The sequence below is a fragment of the Coenobita brevimanus genome, chromosome 18, assembly GCF_032717465.1.
Source record: "Coenobita brevimanus isolate Jiangsu-jjx chromosome 18, ASM3271746v2, whole genome shotgun sequence".
NCBI classification, from domain to species: domain Eukaryota; kingdom Metazoa; phylum Arthropoda; class Malacostraca; order Decapoda; family Coenobitidae; genus Coenobita; species Coenobita brevimanus.
Genome location: NC_136971.1, coordinates 20,054,933 through 20,075,760, shown reverse-complemented (window position 1 = coordinate 20,075,760; position 20,828 = coordinate 20,054,933). Strand labels below are relative to the sequence as shown.

At 40.5% G+C, this 20,828-nt stretch overlaps 1 protein-coding gene across 1 annotated transcript in view; it reads right to left on the bottom strand.

The window, feature by feature from the left end:
* Positions 1-20,828, bottom strand: part of LOC145391508 (uncharacterized) — a 208,150-nt gene that overhangs the window by 113,159 nt on the left and 74,163 nt on the right. The window contains exon 2 of the mRNA XM_080266136.1: positions 2,038-2,127. Coding sequence (XP_080122262.1) covers positions 2,038-2,116 — 79 coding nt within the window. The 5' untranslated portion in view covers positions 2,117-2,127. The remainder of the gene's footprint in view (positions 1-2,037; positions 2,128-20,828) is intronic.

Genomic DNA, 20,828 nt, shown 5'->3' with positions numbered 1-20,828 from the left:
CAGCGACGGAATGGAACCGTTACATGCCAGGTACGCAGTCTTGGTGAACTATATGGTGTGGAATGTTTCATTTCATTGCACACAGATTCTGGCGGAACGGTGATGATCCGTGAACGAAAGCAGTCGTGATGGATAGGGTGAATCAGCCCATACTTGTATTATACATATTCATTATTTTTCGTTATCGGCAGTGTCAAAGGGCTCTGAGGTTGTCATTACCGTACCCTGGCAACCTACCCGTCAACAGTTCTTTCAATTTCGTGTGTAATATGATATGCATGTGTTTCGTGTATAATACGTTCGTGTATGATTATATTCGTGTATAATATATTCGTGTATAATAATACGATTCGTGTATGATACGAAATCGGACGCACTGTTGACTTATATGCTGTCAGGGTACGATAACGACAATCCCAGAGTCGTGCACCGAGACTATAGCACACAGTTTTCTCGAACTTCCTTTTCCACATTGGTGGTTAATAGAGTCAGAGGGATTCTAGTCGGAGTTGGCTGATCAAGACAATACATGCACCCCAACTAATTTACTACACCACCTCCAATCCCTACTCCTCCCTACACCCCACCCCCTCCCTACAGCCCACTCCCTCCCTACACCCGACTCCCTCCCTACACCCGACTCCCTCCCTACACCCGACTCCCTCCCTACACCCCACTCCCTCTCTACACCCCACTCCCTCCCTATACCCCACTCTTTCCCTACACCCCACAACCTCCCTACACCCCACTCCCTCCTTACACCCCACTACCTCCCTACACGCCACTCCCTCCCTACACGCCACTCCCTCCTTACACCCTACTCCCTCCTTACACCCCACTCGCTCCCTACACCTCACTCCCTCCCTACACCCCACCCTTTCCTCACATCCTATTCTCTTCCCTTCACCCCACTCCCTTCCTACATCCCATTCACTCCCCACACCCCACTCCCTCCTTACATCCCACTCCTTCCTTACATCCCATTCCCTCCCCACGCTCCATTGCTTCCCAACACTCAGCCCACTCATTACACCCCTGCAAAGACCATTTCACCAGTCCAGAATAAGACAGCCCTTGCATGTACTCAGTATTGACGGTTTGTATTAGTATGAAAGTGGTGACAGTGAAGGTGTGTGGCACGAAAGAGTACTCCTAGGCGTCAAAAAACAGCTATCAAGTTTATGTATAGGCCATATTCTACGTAGCACAGGAGGCTTCGTTGTCCCACTTATTTAGTCATTTAGTTTACAAATTACACCTCTCCGTTGTCTTTTATGGTGCTAGTATTGCATTAATATCGGCTCAGTCGGCATCGATAACATAAAGAAGGACTCTGAGGTGTAATTTTTAGAATGAATCAGAAAATAAGTGTCGTTACGAAAACTTCGAAGCCACATGGGTGCAAAGTGCCGTATCATTGCCAGCTCTGAAGGCTTTCTAACACGTCTTCCTTAGTTTGTTATTTTACCTAAGTCACCTAATTATTCTTACACGTATTTCTTTATGGGGAGCGACTGTATAGTTAAGAAACAAGACCATCATCATCATCATCTAATCCTGTGTTGCCCCATGAGCTTAGGAGTCCGAAGCTAGGCAAGTTGGTCCTGGCAAGTAAAATGAGTAACCAGCCTCACTCATCCGTGACTGGCATTACGTGAGCAATAAACCTCAGCCACCCCTTGGATATAAACCGGCACCGGTTCAATCCGATTGGAGCGCTTTAATTTCCCACTAAACCACCAGGCGCCATAATTTGGTTAAATGGTTATGACCCAGCGTAGTAAATGGTTTCCTGGTGTATAGGAAACCATTTGGCCTGTCACTTGGTGTTGAGTCACCCATAGACAGAAGGAAGAGGAAAGAATGAAGGAAATAAAGACAGAAGAGGAAGAAAGGAATGGAGAGAGAAAAGGGCAGTAACTGGTTTAAAAAAAACTGGTAAGGAAGAGGCGCAAAGGAACCTCATAACCGAACGAGAATACAGACAATAGTGTAGAACACATTCCTATGCCAGGTCCTCCTCCCCGTCCCTCTCACCTTGGTAGTTGAGGCGATCACTGGAGGCGTCTGGTGAGATCTGCCTACGCCTCGTCTTCACCATCAGTAAGGAAGCCATCTCCGTCCGTTCTGCAGAGACAAAGAAGGAGTGAACCAGGGGAATTCAGTGGCAGCAGAGACTAAACTCTTCAGTTACATAACTTTTCTTTAACCCCTTCATTGCAGGACGTCTCTGTTAAGCTGAATAAATCGTGTACAGGAAGAATAGATAAAAATGAAAGTATGTCACTGTAAGTGAATGGGAAACATGTGAGAATATGGTTTGATGGAGGCAGGAAAACATAAAATTGGAAGTCTCGGCTAAGGAAGATGATGGTAAAAAAAAAAAAAATGCTAAATGCTATTGATGATATGCAATTGGTAAGTCAGGGAAAATTCTGGTGGAAAAAAAAAAAAAAGGTAACAATTCGTTTGTTAGCGTGACATTTGGAGACCAGGTATCTTTGATTCTAGAAATAAAAGCGAAACTGACAGTATATCAAAGATCATGATACAGATTCTGAGTAACTTACAGAGATCAGAAGTTCCTCTTGCTGTAACTCAGAACGAAAAACGAGACTTCCACTTCATAACCGAAGTGTAAGAATAATACTCACCCACTGCAAATATATTTCTTATGAAATTAGAGAAGCGATCGGACTTAAGCCTTTTTCAGATTTTTATTCGAAGTAGGCCAAAGTCGGGTCAATATTGGTTTATCCTTATAACAAGTACAATTGCAGGCGCTTTGAACACGACACAGTGTATAATCAAGTTGCTACTAGTGTTATGAGACATGCATTTCTTCCTGCCGTGGACTAGGGGACAAAGGCTCTCTTACTGTTGAACTGCGTCTGCTTAACCTCTAGAGTAGTCATCACTTTGCTCCTTGACAAATCACATCAGAGAGAATCATCCATGGGCACAGCTCATATCAAGCCTCTCTCAGCTTCGGAATAACTAGCAAAGGAAAGTACGGTAAGTAACGGAAGTGCTAAAATGTTAGGCGAACTTATGTGACTGACTTGACATGGAGACCCTGAATTTCAGTAGATAATTCCATAATTGCTAATTTCTAGGACGTGCGTATTGAGTGTCAATAAGTATAAGTTCACATTTTTTTGTACAGCTGCGAGCAGAAAATATTGCTGCACTCAATATTCGAATAATTATGAAACGATTATCCAAAATTCTGATTATCTGTTGGGTTCCAAAAAGCATATCATTGGCTTCCGAAAGTTACCGTTCACAGTCTTCTTGTTTATTACCGTGATATATAGTAATATTTATGTTCGCATTTGCACACTGAAACAATCAAATCCGCATAGCTATTACATACGAAATTCGGTAGGATTCGCTCCTTAATGAAATCATCCAACAAGAACACACACACACACACACACACACACACACACACACACACACACACACACACACACACACACACACACACACACACACACACACAGATACATTCGTAGAGCACTGAGCATCTACCGAGGGATGAGACAGGAAGGCGAACTACGTTCACCGATATTCTTGTTTTGCTATTTTAAAGAAAAATATTTCCGACGAAGTAATATCCATATGCAAAAGAATGACTATGGTTCGTTCCATTAAATTCTGATGGTTTCATACAGTCAGTCCTGGAAAAATCAGTCCTACGAACTCTCATACGATTGGATTTGAACAGGAAAATATAGGTTTTATTGGAGGTATGGTGATTCACTGATACGGTATTCGCACCTCGTTCTACGATGCCCCGAGTCCGGCTTCGAATACAGCCCTGGCGTTGATATTAAGTGGGCGCTGGTACTGTAATATATCTTTTCATATGCTCCTTTATGTTTGTCCCCTGCCCATACATACATATGACGTACAGACTTTGAGACACAAACACGATCAATACAACACTTCGACTTTCACATGCACTGCTCTTACAGACACCACTTCCTGCTTCGTATGTAGTCAGTAATAGAAAGAGTACATTCTGACCATTGCTCTTGCTCCTGAAGAGATGGTCCGATACTACTCTGGACCCTGTAAGGACTGATAAACATACTACAATGTTTCGTAGTAAGCCAACTGCGTACGCAGATGAGAGTGGCGTTGTGGTAACAGGTGTCATTATCGTTTATCAAAAGGAAGATGGACGCTTATAGCCTATATGCCTATCGATTGCCCGGGGCTTACTGACGCAGAGTTAGTATTTGGTGAGTTCATACCTTAGAACAGGACAAGAAACAATCGAATTTACATACAGTTTCCAACTGTACTGCTGGGTGAACAGGCACACGATAAAAACATACTTTGTCCACCAGACGAACTCGGGTTCTTCTAGTTACGGGCTGGAAATACTATCAATTCACCCCCGGATATCCCCCTGTGCTGAGAGAGATGAGATGAGGGTCTTACCTGCGCACCCCCATGAAGATTGGCCAGTGAGAGGGTAAGAGATGTGTGGCGGGTATATATGTCGCCATGCCAGACATTACCAAGCAGCTTCCTGCCTGCATCATTCATGCCACAACAAGCACAGCACGCAGGCACACAGACAATACCAAATTACTGTTTTTGGCATCAAGTCTGCGTTACTACCATCCATATAATACTAATTTTTGATGACATCTTATCAATTGTTGAAAAAAGTTCATAAACATTTTATCGACATTCTGGAGGCAGTAGTCTTTCATTCTTTCTTTTTCATTGGATACTTAGCGTCATTTTAGCGTCTTATGTGATTTGGCAACTCTACACAAACAACCTCCACCCACTCGCCAACCACGTGATCCCATCTGGAAAGTAACACAGTCTGTCACCATCAGGGGAGCCGCTGTTGCATTAGTTAGCATATCCAGTTCGCAACTGGAGGAAACAAGCGTTATGATTCTCGCATCAGTCAGATTACACCTTCTCCCTGTTCAAGAAGCTACACAACTGGGGACCTGAATGTGACACTGTTGCAAATCGTATTTAAATGGAGGACTGAAACTTGACAAAAACTTAGTGTCGGCCTTATAAACCCTCGTACACTCAGTAGGCATATGACGACATGCGGCAAGCATGACGGCTGAGCGATGTGGACCTGACTACTTTATTTATAACTTCGCGTATATATATATATATATATATATATATATATATATATATATATATATATATATATATATATATATATATAAGCCTCCTTTATTCTTGTGGCCATCACTACATAATTTCTACTAACTTAGAACAGCGGTGCTCAACTCGCATTTTTCAGGCCACTTGCGGGAGTAACTGTAGTTACTTCCCAAACAGTGTCAGACGAATGTTATGTATTCACCCGTGTCTGTTTGTGTACAAGATATCTCAAACAACTATTATCAGATTTTAATGAAATTTGGTGGATAGGCAAGCAGTAAGGTAAGGAGGAGTTTCTTTGATTCCGAGGTGGATCCAGATCTGGATGTATGAATGAATCATAAATGTTTTCGCATTGATAGAGGTATGCCCTCTGATATTTTGTAATAAGGTAGACTAAGACCATAAAGTAAACTGACTTTGTGGGGCCGTAAAAGTGTTTGTCTGGTAGCAAAGAGGAATTACAGCAGCAGATTAAGTTTACTGGTGATGGCGAAGGCATGCGCTCTCCCAGTGCATTTTAATTAACAATGTGATTGACTGAGCGAAGCCATAATGTCTGGCTATTTTTTGTAATATATCATACAAAATAGCACATTATTTTCTCTATATTATGTATAATTGTATTTCAGGTGAAACACGGTTAATCCGCATGGCTGAATGCATTTCACATTATCATATTTCTGTGCACCTGAACAGGCCTATATGTTCTTTTCCTTACAAATTACACAGGTATACAGTGAAAAAAGAGTGATTATTTCATGTGGTTTTTATTTATTTTTGGGCACCGAATAAAAGAATGAAAACCATTTTTCTCCATCACAACATTTCTTCACAAAACACTTTTTTTAGTTTTAAGTTATAGTTTTCTTTTATAATTTCGCACTATGGAATTATTTATATAAGGATATTTTATTGCTATGAATTTTTTTTTGAATTTAGTGTTTTCTAGTATTAAAAACTGCGTTTAAAACAACACAGTTATTTTTACATTTCATAATAAGCCAGAATATACTTGGAACACAACACAGTGATGAGTCACATCAGTATTGGAGTGCAGCAAACATATCTCGGCGCGACTCGGTTGACTAGTGCGTCTGTAGATTACTTTCATGGAGCGTTCCCTTTTTATCACAGTGATATTTATTGAAAACAGTGGTGTTTTATTGAAGAAGCAGTGATGTTAATTAATTTTTTCTTTGCTGAAAAATTTAAATGTTGTTGTACTGTCAACGATCATATTATGGTTTCTAGAGGTTGTGTGAACAATCCTGACCTTTTATGCAACATTTGAGGAAAATATTTAGTGGAAAAAAAAAAAAAAAAAAAAAAAATATTTTGTAAAAAAAAAAAAAAAAAAAAAAATCTTATTACGCCTGCTTTGGAATATGACCAGAACAAAAAGTGCACCCCTCATAGTGTCTGTTCTGTCTGTGTTGAGGAACTAAGACAGTGGACAAAAGGTAAAAAGTAGGTTCTTGTTATTGGTATTCCGATGATATGGAGGGAACCCAGAAATCATAGTAACGATTGTCATTTTTGTTCCTGCAAATGTAAGGATATAACAAAAAGAATCAGAAAGAAGTTGTTTATCCTAATTTTCCATCAGCAATATGACCTGTACCACAAGGACATGATCTACCAATTCCTACTCCACCTGATAGTCTTGATTATGTAGAAACTCAATCAGAGAAACAAAGTGCTGCAGTAGACGATGAAGAATTTGTCCCAACGTGTTCAAGCAATGAGCCACAGCCATTCTCCCAGGATGAACTTAATGATTTAGTAAGAGACCTCCGTCTCCCCAAAGATGCTGCAGAGCTCTTGGGGTCCCGATTAAAAGATAAAAAGTTTTTACATCCAAGACACAACTTTCTCTTGGTACTGAAATAGGGAAAAAGAGTTTGCACCATATTTCAGGAAAGGTGGATCCTTGGTTTATTGCAGTGACATAAATGACCCAGTGCAGAAACTTGGCAGAGATTATGATGCAGAAGATTGGAGACTATTTTTAGATTCATCTAAAAGAAGCCTGAAAGGGACACTTCTTCATGACGGTAATAAATATGCATCAATACCTGTTGCTCATTCTGTGCATTTGAAAGAAACGTACCAGAATTAGGCAAAGTTTCTCGAGAAAATCAACTACAATGAACACCGTTGGTACATATGTGGGGACATGAAAGTTCTGTGTATCTTACTGAGTCAGCAGTCATGAGTTACAAAATTCCCATGTTTTCTCTGTGAGTAGGACAGCAGAGCCAAGGATTTACGGTGGGTTCAGAAGGAATGGCCAAACAGAAAAAAATCTACAGCTTGGTGCCAAAAACATCATCAGACGTAGCTTGGTGAATCCAGATAAAGTGCTGCTAGCACTACTTCATATTAAGCATGGTTTAATGAAGCAGCTTGTCAAAGCCCTATCAAAAGATGGAGCCTGTTTTATATATTTGTGCCAAAAGTTTCCTGGTTTGTCTGAAGCTAAATTGAAAGAGGGCGTATGTAGTGGACCTGATATAAGACAACTGATTTCTGATGAAGAATTTGATGATGTGATGAACTACCTGGAACAAGAGGCTTGGGTATCATTCAAAGAAATAATTTTTAAATTTTCAGGTAACAATAAGGATCCAAATAACAAAGAAATTGTGAAAACTTTGTTGGTCAAGTTTAAGGAGTTGGGTTGCAACATGAGTCTCAAAGTTCACTTTTGGATTCGCATTTGGAATTTTTCCCCGAAAACCTTGGAGCAGTGAGTGAAGAACAGGGTGAAAGATTCCATCAGGATATCAAGGAGGTGAAAAGAAGGCACCAGGGACGTTGGGATGTCATTATGATGACGGACTACTGTAAGATTCACAGGGACGCACCAGAAAGGGTGCAAACGAATGACAACCAAACGAAGTTTTGGAGCAAAAAAACTGAGAAGTTACAAAGACTACTGAAATCATATGTGAGTCATGGTATACATTGTGTTGTTTCCTTTATGTAAATTTAAGAAAAAAAATACATTGACTAAATATTTTCATTTTCAGTTAATTTAGAGCAATATTGGATAGATTGACTGAAATTTGTAATTTGTTATATTTTAATTATTTTTTTTAAATTTTATATTAAAATGTGATGTGATGGAAACATTCTAAATTACTTTTGCTATTGTGTTCATAAGTGCCATAAAGAATAACTATTCAAGATTATAACAATTTTTAGTTACGTAAATTCTGAGACCTGTGTTCTTTAGTTAGGCTATTACCGTACTTAATGTTGTTATGATATATAATGAATGTGGTAGGTGGGGGCTAGGGTGGTTCAAAATAGCAAAGAGTTTTAAATTTGTAGGTGATGGTATTTTTACCTATTCTTTGGTCCAATAGAAAGTCAGTAACACAATTTTTTATAAAATTAAATTTCGTCCTGGGGTTCCTCATCGAGCTCAAAAATTGTGATGCTAATTTTTTTGTGATTTTAGCTTACTGTGTTAATTTTTATTCAAGCCCCTTCAACCGGCATCTCATTTTGTTCGTCTTGATGAGAAAATAAGGAGTAAAGGTGTAAAAATCGCATATTTTGTACCTAGACAGTGTCTAGGTACAGTGGAGCACAGACAAGCAATCCTCATTTCTGGAGGTCCCGACTACATAGAAGGGAAGCTGCTAGCAGTGGCAGGGCTCGAAGATGGGACTGGTAAAACCCAAGCAAATGCGACAATGGATGCCCTGAACAATTGGGAAGTAGGTGATGCTGTTGTAGGACTTTGCTACGACACTACTGCCAGCACCACCGGATGAATTCAAGGTGCAGTAGGTAGGCTTGAAAGGATGTTGGAGAAAAAGCTGCTACGACTAGAGTGCAGGCACCATGTCCTTGAACTATTGATACGTGCAGTTTCAAAAAGACTTTTTGGAAGGACTACAAATCCATTTGAATCAAAGTTCGAAGAACTGAAAAAGAGTTGGTCGACAACAGATGAGAAATACTGTACATAATACTTCCGGTCAACGACGAGTGGTTAATTGACATCCAAGGTGAAGTTATCGCTTACATTCAAGAGCTGAACCAAAACGAGAAATGCTTTTTGCGGGATGATTATCGGAAGGTAGGAGAACTGACACTGACAGTACTCAGTCACTGACATTTCAGAAGCCAAGTTCCGCCGTCCGGGTGCCTACCATCATGCATGCTGGATATCCAAGCTGATATGTTATACCAAAGTGTATTTGTTTGGCGACTAATTGAGCCTTGATCAGGAACTGAAAGCGTCTCTGAAGAGGATGGTACAATTTACCAGTCTAGTGTATGTGCAGCCCTGGCTGTGCAGCCAGGGAACCATTTACTACGCTGGGTGGTAACCATGTAACCAAATTTTGGCGCCTGGTGATTTAGTGGGTAATTACGGCCTTCCAATCGGATTGAGCAGGTGAAAGTTTACATCTAAGAGATGGTTGGAGTCATTGCTCAATAAATGCCACTCAGGGATGAGTGAGGCTGATCACTCTCATCTTAAATGTAAGGACCAACTTGCCTAGTACCTGGCTCCTACGCTCTTCATGGGGCATTGTAGGATTGGATGGTGATGATGATGATATATATAATGAATAATTATGTTGTTTGTTTGAATCTCCTTACCCATACGCATTACTTCATTCCACACTTTAGCCACAAACTTGTAGCTGGTGGAATGTAGTAATGGGTATTGGTGTCCAAATCTCCTCCCATCTTGAATGCTCTCTTGTTTCTGCTCTTTTTTCACCTCTTATCTCAGCACTTTCACACTTTGCAGATTTGGAGACCTATACCCATCACTACATTCCACACCTTCGCCACAAAAATGTATTTGTAGCTAGTGGAATGCTCTCTTGTTTCTGTACTTTTTTCATCTCTTATCTGTACACTTTTGCCATTCCTTCTTCTTAATAACTATTTTAGATTTTTTTACAAGTTTATGATCTTTTTGCGGAAGGATAATCATACATAAAGCAAGTATTAGATTTGGATGACTAAAACGAGGGTGACTTCAAGTGAAAAGTGTTTTGGTACGTGCTTTAACTGGAGGTGAGCTGTAGCTAACCAATAATGCGCAAAATGGCGTACTTACAGATGACCACGATGAAATTTTCAGACCGTAAGTCCCGACCGTAGCCTGAATGCTTTCCTAAACAGGAAAAGAAACATCTTCACTTGACAAGCAGCGTTTTGGTGTATAGTACGCTCGCATATGCCTCCTTGTTTTGGAGTTCTGACTGATGAAGAAGAAAGAAAGAAATAAGATCAAAATCAGTATTTTTGCGGTTCGATTTTGCGACTCCTGCGAAGGTTAGCAAGACTTTGTAAGTAGTTTTGCACTTGAATAGCGAATGTCTTTTAGTTCATAAGTATAGAAATGGGTTTTGCAACTATTTTTGCACAAATGCTCCTATACCCTACAGAACAAGGCAGCATTTTGAACCTGCGCCATTCCTACTTAAGGAGTGCTACAGCACTCCATGATATTTACCAGCGCAGTAGCTAGGCTGGTCTATCTATCTATCTATTGCCAGACGCCTCAATCCCGTTTGGGGTGGCCACAAACAAATCGCCTCCAAGTCGCCCTGTCCCCCGCCATTTCACTGCCCTGCTCCCAACTCACACACCCCTCTCTCATATACCTCTCCACCCCATCCCTCCATCTCATCCTCGGCCTCCCCCTCCCTCTTCCCCCCTCCACCTCACTCACATACACTCTCTTCGTTAGTCTTTCACCCTCCATCCTCTCCACATGGCCAAACCACCTCAGTGTGTTCCTCCTAACGCTTCCTATCACATCCACATCCACACCATTACGCTCCTTTATATCCTCATTCGTCAGCCTGTCTCTCCATGTGACTCCACTGTTAGCACGATAACTGCAACCGCTCAAGATATCATCGCAAAATTTTACAGTGTGTAGTAGGGAAAAAAATTTATTAGAGGTTCGAAATTGGTGAAAGTAGGTCAAGGTCTGTGTGTCTGTTACCACGATAATTTCACAACTGCTCAAGATATCATCACAAAATTTTACAGGTGTAGCAAGGATGAAAATCTACGCGTTCGAAATTGATGAAAGTAGGTCAAGGCCAAAGTCATATTCCGAGCAGCGCTGGATATGTATCGGCTTGCGGCTAGTGTGATTCCCCCCTTCAGGGGGTCTCTAGTTTATTCTACATTTGTAAGTACAGAACGATCACTGATGTTCTATTTCCTCAGACAATTCATTCATGCTAGAACACCTTTATTTCGAAGAGATTTACAAACCAACGATGTTCTGCCTCTTGGAGCATGAAGATGGCCTATGCATCTTGTAGGACCGGAACACACTTCCTCGTTTGTTCTAAACATACTGTTTGAAGCTGTCGCCACTAAGTTTTTGCTGAATTTGAACATTAGTTTTGCTGAACAGAATTTATAAATTTGTGAAAATTGCAACATTTTGAGAGATTAAAAAGTGGAGCAGTAAGCTCTCTGTACTTAGTTGACATAATGAGTCTGATCACTGTTTTCTGTAACATACAATAGGCTGAATATAACAATCACTTCCACATCCCCAGACTTCTACACCATAGGAAAGATAAGGATAAATACAGATACTCTATACTGCAATGTTACTAGAGTAGAAATGGTTGGTGTTATTCGAGCTTTACACATTATTCCTATACCTTTTGCAATTGTACTCTTAATATTAGCTATATAGTTACACCAACACATTTTAAATCAGTAATTACCCCTAAGAATTTATTTCTCCCCTCGTTTGTTAACTTCCCATTATTTACACCATCGATTAAACTGGTGGATACAGACTTTCCCATAATACTAAATTTCATATAGTTAGTCAGGTTTTGAAATATTAAGTGTCAATTTATTAGCCTGAATCCATTCATATAATTCAGTAATTTCATTATTTATGAAACTACAAGCATGTCTATATTCCTTCCAGTTAAAAATAAATTAGTGTCATCAGTAAATAATACTGGAATAACTGATGAAGAAATATGGACTATCATTCAGATAGGGTATAATAAAAATAACAAAGGTCCAAGAGTTGATCCCTGAGGTACTCCACATTTATCATAACAAATATCTGACTCTTTCTCATTAAATGTTACATACTGTGGTATATCTGTTAGGTAACTTTTAAGTCAGTTATTAGCAACTCCTCTTTTCCATATGTTCGCAGTACCAAAACCTTTACTTAAGTCTAAGAAATCCCCAAGTACACCCGGCGGCAAAAGTCCTGTCGCCTCGGCCGCCTCACCGAGACCCGCGATATCCATAGACTCGAGAATGGTAGCTGCAGATAACGTGCATATTTCTGCCAACAGATGGCACACTGTGAGGTGTGTGGCGGCGAGGGTGGAGGACGATGGGGGAGAGGAAGGGTTGTAGCTGTTGGGGGTCTAAAGGTAGGGGGAGGAGGGAACACTTTATTTGAATGTATTTTCCATTTCTTATAATAAACTGAAAATATAACTACGTTTGTAACACATGGAACACAGCATGATAAACCACCAGACATTTTGAGCATTCTATTGAAATTTACGAAAAAACAAACAAAATACCGTCAATCAAACTCACTCCTCTCTCTCTCTCTCTCTCTCTCTCTCTAACGCAATAAATTGATGATAAAGTGCCCCTATGGGTTTACCCTATCATGTAATTACTAATTGGGCATCAATCAACAAGTGATTTACTGATATGGTCGCCTTAGATACGAGAAACAACCATTAGATCAGTGGTCAGATCAAACAATCATGGTGAGGCGGTTTGTTGAGGGTTCGGGATACAGGCCTAACCAACAGAAGTGATGTGTTGACGAACATCCTTCCACACCATCTGTTATACCCCATCACTCTTAACAGGTAAGACATGTTTTACAAGCGCCGTCTATACTGCTTTTTTAAATGCAAACTATTCCTCTTATATTCTGTATGGAACTTTGATACAACTGTATTGTCACCTGTTATATTGATATAGTATATATTTATCTCCGCCAAGGAGGTAATGTGACACCCCGCATATGTGTGTGTGTGTGTGTGTGTGTGTGTGTGTGTGTGTGTGTGTGTGTGTGTGTGTGTGTGTGTGTGTGTGTGTGTGTGTGTGTGTGTGTGTGTGTGTGTGTGTGTGTGTGTGTGTGTGTGTGTGTGTGTGTGTGTGTGTGTGTGTGTGTGTGTGTGTGTGTGTGTGTGTGTGTGTGTGTGTGTGTGTGTGTGTGTGTGTGTGTGTGTGTGTGTGTGTGTGTGTGTGTGTGTGTGTGTGTGTGTGTGTGTGTGTGTGTGTGTGTGTGTGTGTGTGTGTGTGTGTGTGTGTGTGTGTGTGTGTGTGTGTGTGTGTGTGTGTGTGTGTGTGTGTGTGTGTGTGTGTGTGTGTGTGTGTGTGTGTGTGTGTGTGTGTGTGTGTGTGTGTGTGTGTGTGTGTGTGTGTGTGTGTGTGTGTGTGTGTGTGTGTGTGTGTGTGTGTGTGTGTGTGTGTGTGTGTGTGTGTGTGTGTGTGTGTGTGTGTGTGTGTGTGTGTGTGTGTGTGCGTGTGTGTGTGTGTGTGTGTGTGTGTGTGTGTGTGTGTGTGTGTGTGTGTGTGTGTGTGTGTGTGTGTGTGTGTGTGTGTGTGTGTGTGTGTGTGTGTGTGTGTGTGTGTGTGTGTGTGTGTGTGTAATAGATAACTCAAGAACTACCAAACAGATTTCGATGAAATTTTCAGGATATGTTGGAGCCAACCCTTGGCGGAGGTCTGTGCTCTCTGATCATACCCCCTCTAGTTATTAATGTAATAGATGCATTCGAACGTAGCCTGGAGGTTTGGTTGTTCATCTGGGGATCATCACAACTTCGCGTCCCGCTACCTAGCAGGTGGGGTGGTGCTCATCCTCTCTTACTCTAGCCGCAAATTATGGTCTCTTGAAACCTACAGCGTGGATTATTTTTCATGTCGGCTAAAAGTATCGACATATATATTTTACACTTGTTATACGTCTACTTGTCCTGAGAGTACTGTAATTAAGAGGTGAAATAATGTTTGTTATTATTATTATTATTATTATTATTATTATTATTATTATTATTTGAAGAGCTTATTCCCATTAAAATATTCATGTTATTTGTGATTACTTGCCCATAGGCATGGCTACAGGGAGAGCTAACTCTGTGGAGGCAATATCTGAACGGGGCCGAATTATTGGACTGTGGGAAAGTGGCATCCCTACTAGAGATATTGAGGCTACTACTGGAGTATCACAAAGGACCGTGCAGAGGTGGATTAGAAGGTTCCGGGAGGAGGGATCACTGTTAACCAAACCAAGGAGTGGAAGGCCACGGGTAACAACACCTGACGGTGATGTCCGTCTCCTCAACGCAGTGGAAAACCAGCCATTAACATCGGCAGTTCACCACACCCGTAACCTTCAGCTGCCCTGCCATCCTAGCACAACAAGGCGGCGGATCCACGAGGCAAATATTCAATGCTGTATCCCCGCCAATAAAGAATTATTAACACCACAACAAAAGGAATGCCGCCTTGGATTTGTGCTTGAGTATCTATGTAGGGAACACTCCTTTTGGGAAAATGTCATCTTCATTGATGAAAAGTATTTACATCGGTGGAAGCACGAGCACGGCACTGCTGGAGGAGAAGGAAAACCAGATATCATGACGTTAATATTCAGGAGAGAGCCAAGAGTGGACGAGTGGGTGTTAATTTCTGGGGTTGGATGTGGGCTGAGGGTCCAGGGGAGTTGATAAAACTGTCAGGACGATTCACAGGCAATGATTATGTAAAAGTGTTGGAGGATGTTCTCGTGCCAACAGTGAGGTGTATGGCTATTCCCGAACCACACCCTATCGTTCTAGTTCATGATAAGAGCCCCATCCATACCAGCAATGTGGTAAGAGACTGGCTTGAAAAGCATCCAGAAATAGAAGTAATAAACTGGCCAGCAAAGGGGTGTGACATGAATCCCATTGAAAACCTATGGTCAATTATGGTTGGTGACTGGAATGTGGGCGAACAAAGAACCACCCAAGCAATAGAAACGCAAGCCTTTGAAGTGTGGGAATCAATAAAGCGTCGCCCTAATATGTGTAGGAATCTTGTTAAGAGTATGCCCACACGTCTACAGGAGGTGTTCGATGCAAATGGTGGCTGGTCATCTTACTAAGCCTTAGTAGTACTAAGGTGTGTGCAGTAACCCTATATATTTCTGTTTACATTATATGGTGAAATCACACACACCACAAAGTCAGTCAGGAGACAGGACGTGTGTGCCGGGCATTCCCCAGGTCCTGTCCTCCCCACTTACTATTTTTTAATCAGCCCATACCCTACTGACCGGACTAACGTATGGCCCGGCCTGCACTATATGTGCAGGAAATCTTCGAACGAACGAACGAACGATGGTGAAATAATGCATTAACATTTATAATGGTGCCTGGGCATTCTACTGCGTATTGTTATGGCTGTGTATTTAATTACATAATGTATGATAAATCAATATCTGTGGTGGCTGGTCTTCGTACTAACGAGTGCTTGGTACCAAAGACATTACTGTTTATAAACAATATATAGTGGTATAATGAATCGGTATTTTCTATTTTCCGAGGGTTACTTAATCCTCGGTAGGGAATATAACGTTACGGCTGTTTTGAGATTTGTCTACACATATTATATAAATGTAAATAAATTTACGGAAATATAATAATGTTTATTATTATCAAGGTCATTATTGGCCTACTCCTTGTATGAATGACAGTCATCTATGTCGGATATGACAATTAAGGTAATTACTATTACTATTACTAAAAACACATCTATATAAATGTGCAACCAACCTATACATTAGTATGAAGCTGGCAACAGAATCGTATAAGCATCATTGACATTTATTTATGGGAATGCAGATATTACATCCTCGGTTGCTTTCACATGTGTCAAATGATGGCCACTTAGTCACTGAAATATAGAATATATTTGATACAGATCAAACTTCACAAAATACTGTAAACTTCATTCCACATTCCCCTATATCCCCCCCCAACAGCTACAACCCCTCCTCTCCCCCATCCTCCTCCACCCTCGCCGCCACACACCTCACAGTGTGCCATCTGTTGGCAGAAATATGCACGTTATCTGCAGCTACCATTCTCGAGTCTATGGATATCGCGGGTCTCGGTGGGGCGGCCGAGGCGACAGGACTTTTGCCGCCGGGTGTACATAATTATCAGTATCAGTTTCATTGGAAATTTTGTCTACTAATGTTTATCAAAGCAAAGTTACATTAATTCCATACTCTTGCTGGAAACCATCTTATATTTATACAACAGATCATGCTTATTACCTCCGCCAACGAAGTTGGGGATGGTTATGTATTCGCCAGTGTTTGTCTGTCTGTCTGTCTGTTTGTCCAGACAATATCTCCAAAAGTTCTCAACGAATTTTAATGAAATTTTATGGAAGGGTGGGCCACGGACCAAGAAAGAATTGATTAAATTTGGGGGCGGATCCTGATCCTTATCAATGGCAATGGCATTGGCGGAGGAATGCGCTCTCTGCTTTCTAGTTACTAAATGGTGTTACTCTTCTGTACATTATATTCTTAAAAAAAGAAAAAAATCCTAGAAAAAGTAGATAAAACTGAGACTGGGTGGTAATTTTTCATAGCCATATTATCCCCACCCATACTATCTATCTATCTATATCTATATACCTAGGCTTCTTCCCCCAAGGAAAGGGAGGTAGCCTTGGGGGAAGAAGCCCATACACAAAGGAATAACTTTAGCAAGCTTCATTTCGTTAGCAAACATAATTTACTTAAGAGGTAATTTTATAATCTATGTTAAAGCATCAATAAATACTGGAAATGTCTGCTTAATAATACATGAATTAACCCCATCCCAGCCTGGACTCTTTTTCTGTAATGTTTTAATAAATTATTTCAGTAATATCATTACAGTCTGCTACCTTCAAAAGTATTGTACTTCAGTATTCTGCTGACATATATACAGACACATTTTTCTTGGAAGGTGGTAATGCCTCATTAATTCTTATTGCTGTATTCACAAGGTACTCATTTAGCGCATTTGCTATAATTTTTGCATCATATTCAGAACGCTCATTATCAATCAGTTTTCTTATAACTTGAGATTTTTTCTTTTTATCTGTAACTTCTCTAATTAACGCCAACGTCTTTAATATATTGTCTCTGTTTTCTTGAAAAAGTTTACTGTAATAATTCTGTGTCGCAGTAATTTTTAAAGAGTTCTTTTTCTTAATTTAATATACCTGTCTTTATTGTAAAGAGTTTGTTTCTTTAATGATAACACGTAATCTATTCTTAGTTTTGACGAACAACTTCAATCCAGCCACTCTTCCTTGCTCAACAGACATCCCTCTCGCATCCAGCGCTCTCTTCACACTGTCCATCCATCCTATTCGTGGTCTCCCTCTCAGCCTTACACCTCTCACATCAGATCTAGTTATCTTTTTCACCAGTCGCTCATTATCCATTCTCTCCATATGCCCAAACCATCGCAACACCTTCTGCTCAACTCGATCAGTCATCTCCAGAACAACTCCAGTACTCCTTCGCACTTCATCATTCTCACTCTGTCTATACCTGTCACTCCACACATACTCCTCAGACACCTCATCTCCATTACATTCAAACTTTTCCTCTCTGCTACACCCATATTCCATGTTTCAGCCCCATATAACGCAGTCGGTACCACAACACCCTCATACAGCCTTCTCTTTACATCCATTCTAAGTGAACGACATCTAAACACTTTTTTCATTCCTTCCAACACCTTTCCTACTTCATTTATTCTAAACTTCACTTCTGCATCTATTCTTCCATCCATAACAACATGCGACCCTAAATATTTAAAACACTCCACCTCCTCAAGCAACTCACCATTCAAAACTATATTCATCCCCCTACCATCTACCAACCTCGTACACTTCATCACTTTACCCTTATTCTCATTTACTTTCAATTTCCTCCTTTCACACACCCTTCCAAACTCCTCTACCAACTGTCTCAATCTCTCCTCTGAATCAGCCACCAGTGCAGTATCATCTGCAAACAGCAGCTGCTTAAGATTCCACTCTCCTCCATCGACATTCACCAGACTCAGACCTTCACCTAAAACACTTACATTCACCTCTCTTACAACACCATCCATTTAAATATTAAACAACCAAGGCGACATAACACATCCCTGTCGCAGCCCCACTCTCACGGGAAACCAATCACTCACAGCATTTTCCACTCTTACACATGCTCTACTATTTAGATAAAAACTTTTCACTCCTTTTAGTAACCTACCATTAAGTCCATACAATCTTAAAACAGTCCACAAAGCCTCCCTATCAATTCTATCATACGTTTTCTCTAAATCCATGAATGCACAAAACACATCCTTGCCTTTCGCTAAATACTTTTCACACACTTGTCTCACAGCAAACACCTGATCCACGCATCCCCTCCCTCTCCTAAAGCCACACTGCTCATCACCAATTACTCCCTCTGTACCCTCTCTAACTCTCATAATTAACACTCTACCATACACCTTACCTACAACACTCAACAGACTTATACCCCTAAAGCTAGTACATTCATACTTATCACCCTTGCCTTTATATAACGGGACCACACAAGCACTTGCCCAGTCAATTGGCACTGTCATATGTGCAAAAATTATTGCTCCATGCGATTATTTGGCCTGTGCGACAAACGCTAACATGCATGCGATATATATAATACCTAATGATTATTTTAAAGAAATGCCTTTTTTAAGTTGGTGTGATAAGTTACTAAAAAATGATAATTTATAAAGCTGCCCCCCCCCCTCCCCAACAAGACAGTATTGGTGCCCACCCATCAATCTACCAGTCGCAAGTGGAGGTAAGTGAACTTTCTCCATCAGCAGGCTTGGGTAAGCAACATGCTTCAATTATTGCTATGTTGTTTTGCTTCCTATGTTGTTGTTCCTATGTGTGTTGTTTGCTGTGTTGTTCTATACTGTGTTGTACTGTTCTCCAGTGTACTCCGTAAGTATTTGACAATATGCCTAATTTCTGCTTCTTATGTTCTCGGTCACAACATGGCAACAAAACGGAGGAAAGTGGGGTCTGAATGTCGAGTGTCCCAAGAAATATAGCCACAGAAACACTTCTTTGTTGAATACAGTGGCAAACCAGTATGTTTGATGTCATGAATCCGTAGGCGTCAATAAGGAGTTTAATTTGAAGCACCACTATGAGACAAATTACAAGAAACACATTGAGTTAAGTGGACAGATAAGACAAAATTGCAAAGATGAAAGCAAGTTTGGAAGCACAATCCTCAGTATTTACCAAACAAATTGCAGAATCAGAGAGAAATACAAGTGCTAGTTATATAGTAAGTTCATAAATAGCTGAAAATATGAAGCCATTCACTGAGGGAGAGTTTAAGGAGTCTCTGATGGTCTTGGTAGACTTTATTTGCCCAGAAAAAAAGAACTTATATTCTAACATTAGTCTGTCTGTGAGAGCTGTAACACAACGAGTTGGAGGGATGTCTGCTGATTTAAAACAAGCACTAAGTGACTGCTGTGATGTATTCCAGTATTTTTCAGTTGCTCTCAGTGAAATTACTGACGCTAAGGACACTGCACAACTTGCAATATTTGCTCGAGATATCAACTCAAAGTTCGAAATTTTTGAAGAATTTGTGCAGCTGGTACCTCTGAAGAGTGCTACTACTGGAGCAGGCATTCTCAAAGCCGTGTTAATCAGTTTAAAAGACATGAACTTAGATCTCTCAAAACTTGTTACCATAACTACAGATGATGCACCACTCATAGTAGGTGAAAAGAAAGGTTTTGTCACACTTCTTGAGAGGTACATGAAAGAAGGTGGATATCAAAACAAAACTGTCAAGAGGCACAGTGTACTAAGAGTTCAGGAATGCAAGAGGTAATGCAAATAGTGGTGAAAGTAGTTAATTTGATATTATCTCGAGGTTTTAATCATCAACAATTTCAACTGCAATTATTGGAAGTAAAAGCTCAGTACTCTGATTTACTGTACTTCTGTGGTGTTCGCTGGCTCAACCGAGGTTCTATGTTGGAGAGGCTTTAAAATCTTCTGGAAGAGATCACTGAATTTGGGGAAAGGAAAAGTGTACATATATCACAGCTTCGTGATCCCGCATGGATCTCAAGCCTTGTGTTTTTAGAGGATCTCACTTCCTACTTACTGGATTTGAAACTACAAGGATGCAGTCAACTAGTGAGTGTACTCTATGAACATATTGTGGCGCTTGAGATAAAGCTTCAACTTTTGGAGAGCCATCTTGAAAAAATCAAATTTTGCCCATTTCCCAACTTTGCGGGGAAAAAAAAAAAAAAAAAAACACTAACACTTTCATGTATGTGGCCATTATCCGTGAACTCAGAATTCAGTTTTCCTCGTTTGGCAGACACTTGGTCACACGAAGATGATTTCAAGCTTTTAGCTACTCTTTTTGATGTGGAGGTAGACCAAGCTCCTGAAAGGATTCAAACTGAACTCACTGAGCTTCAATGCAGCGAACTGATGGAATCAAATTCCACGTGGAAGAGGTCTCCTTACTGAAGTTTTACCAAAAGTATGTTCTGGAAGCTGGAATTTATCATAACATACTCGTA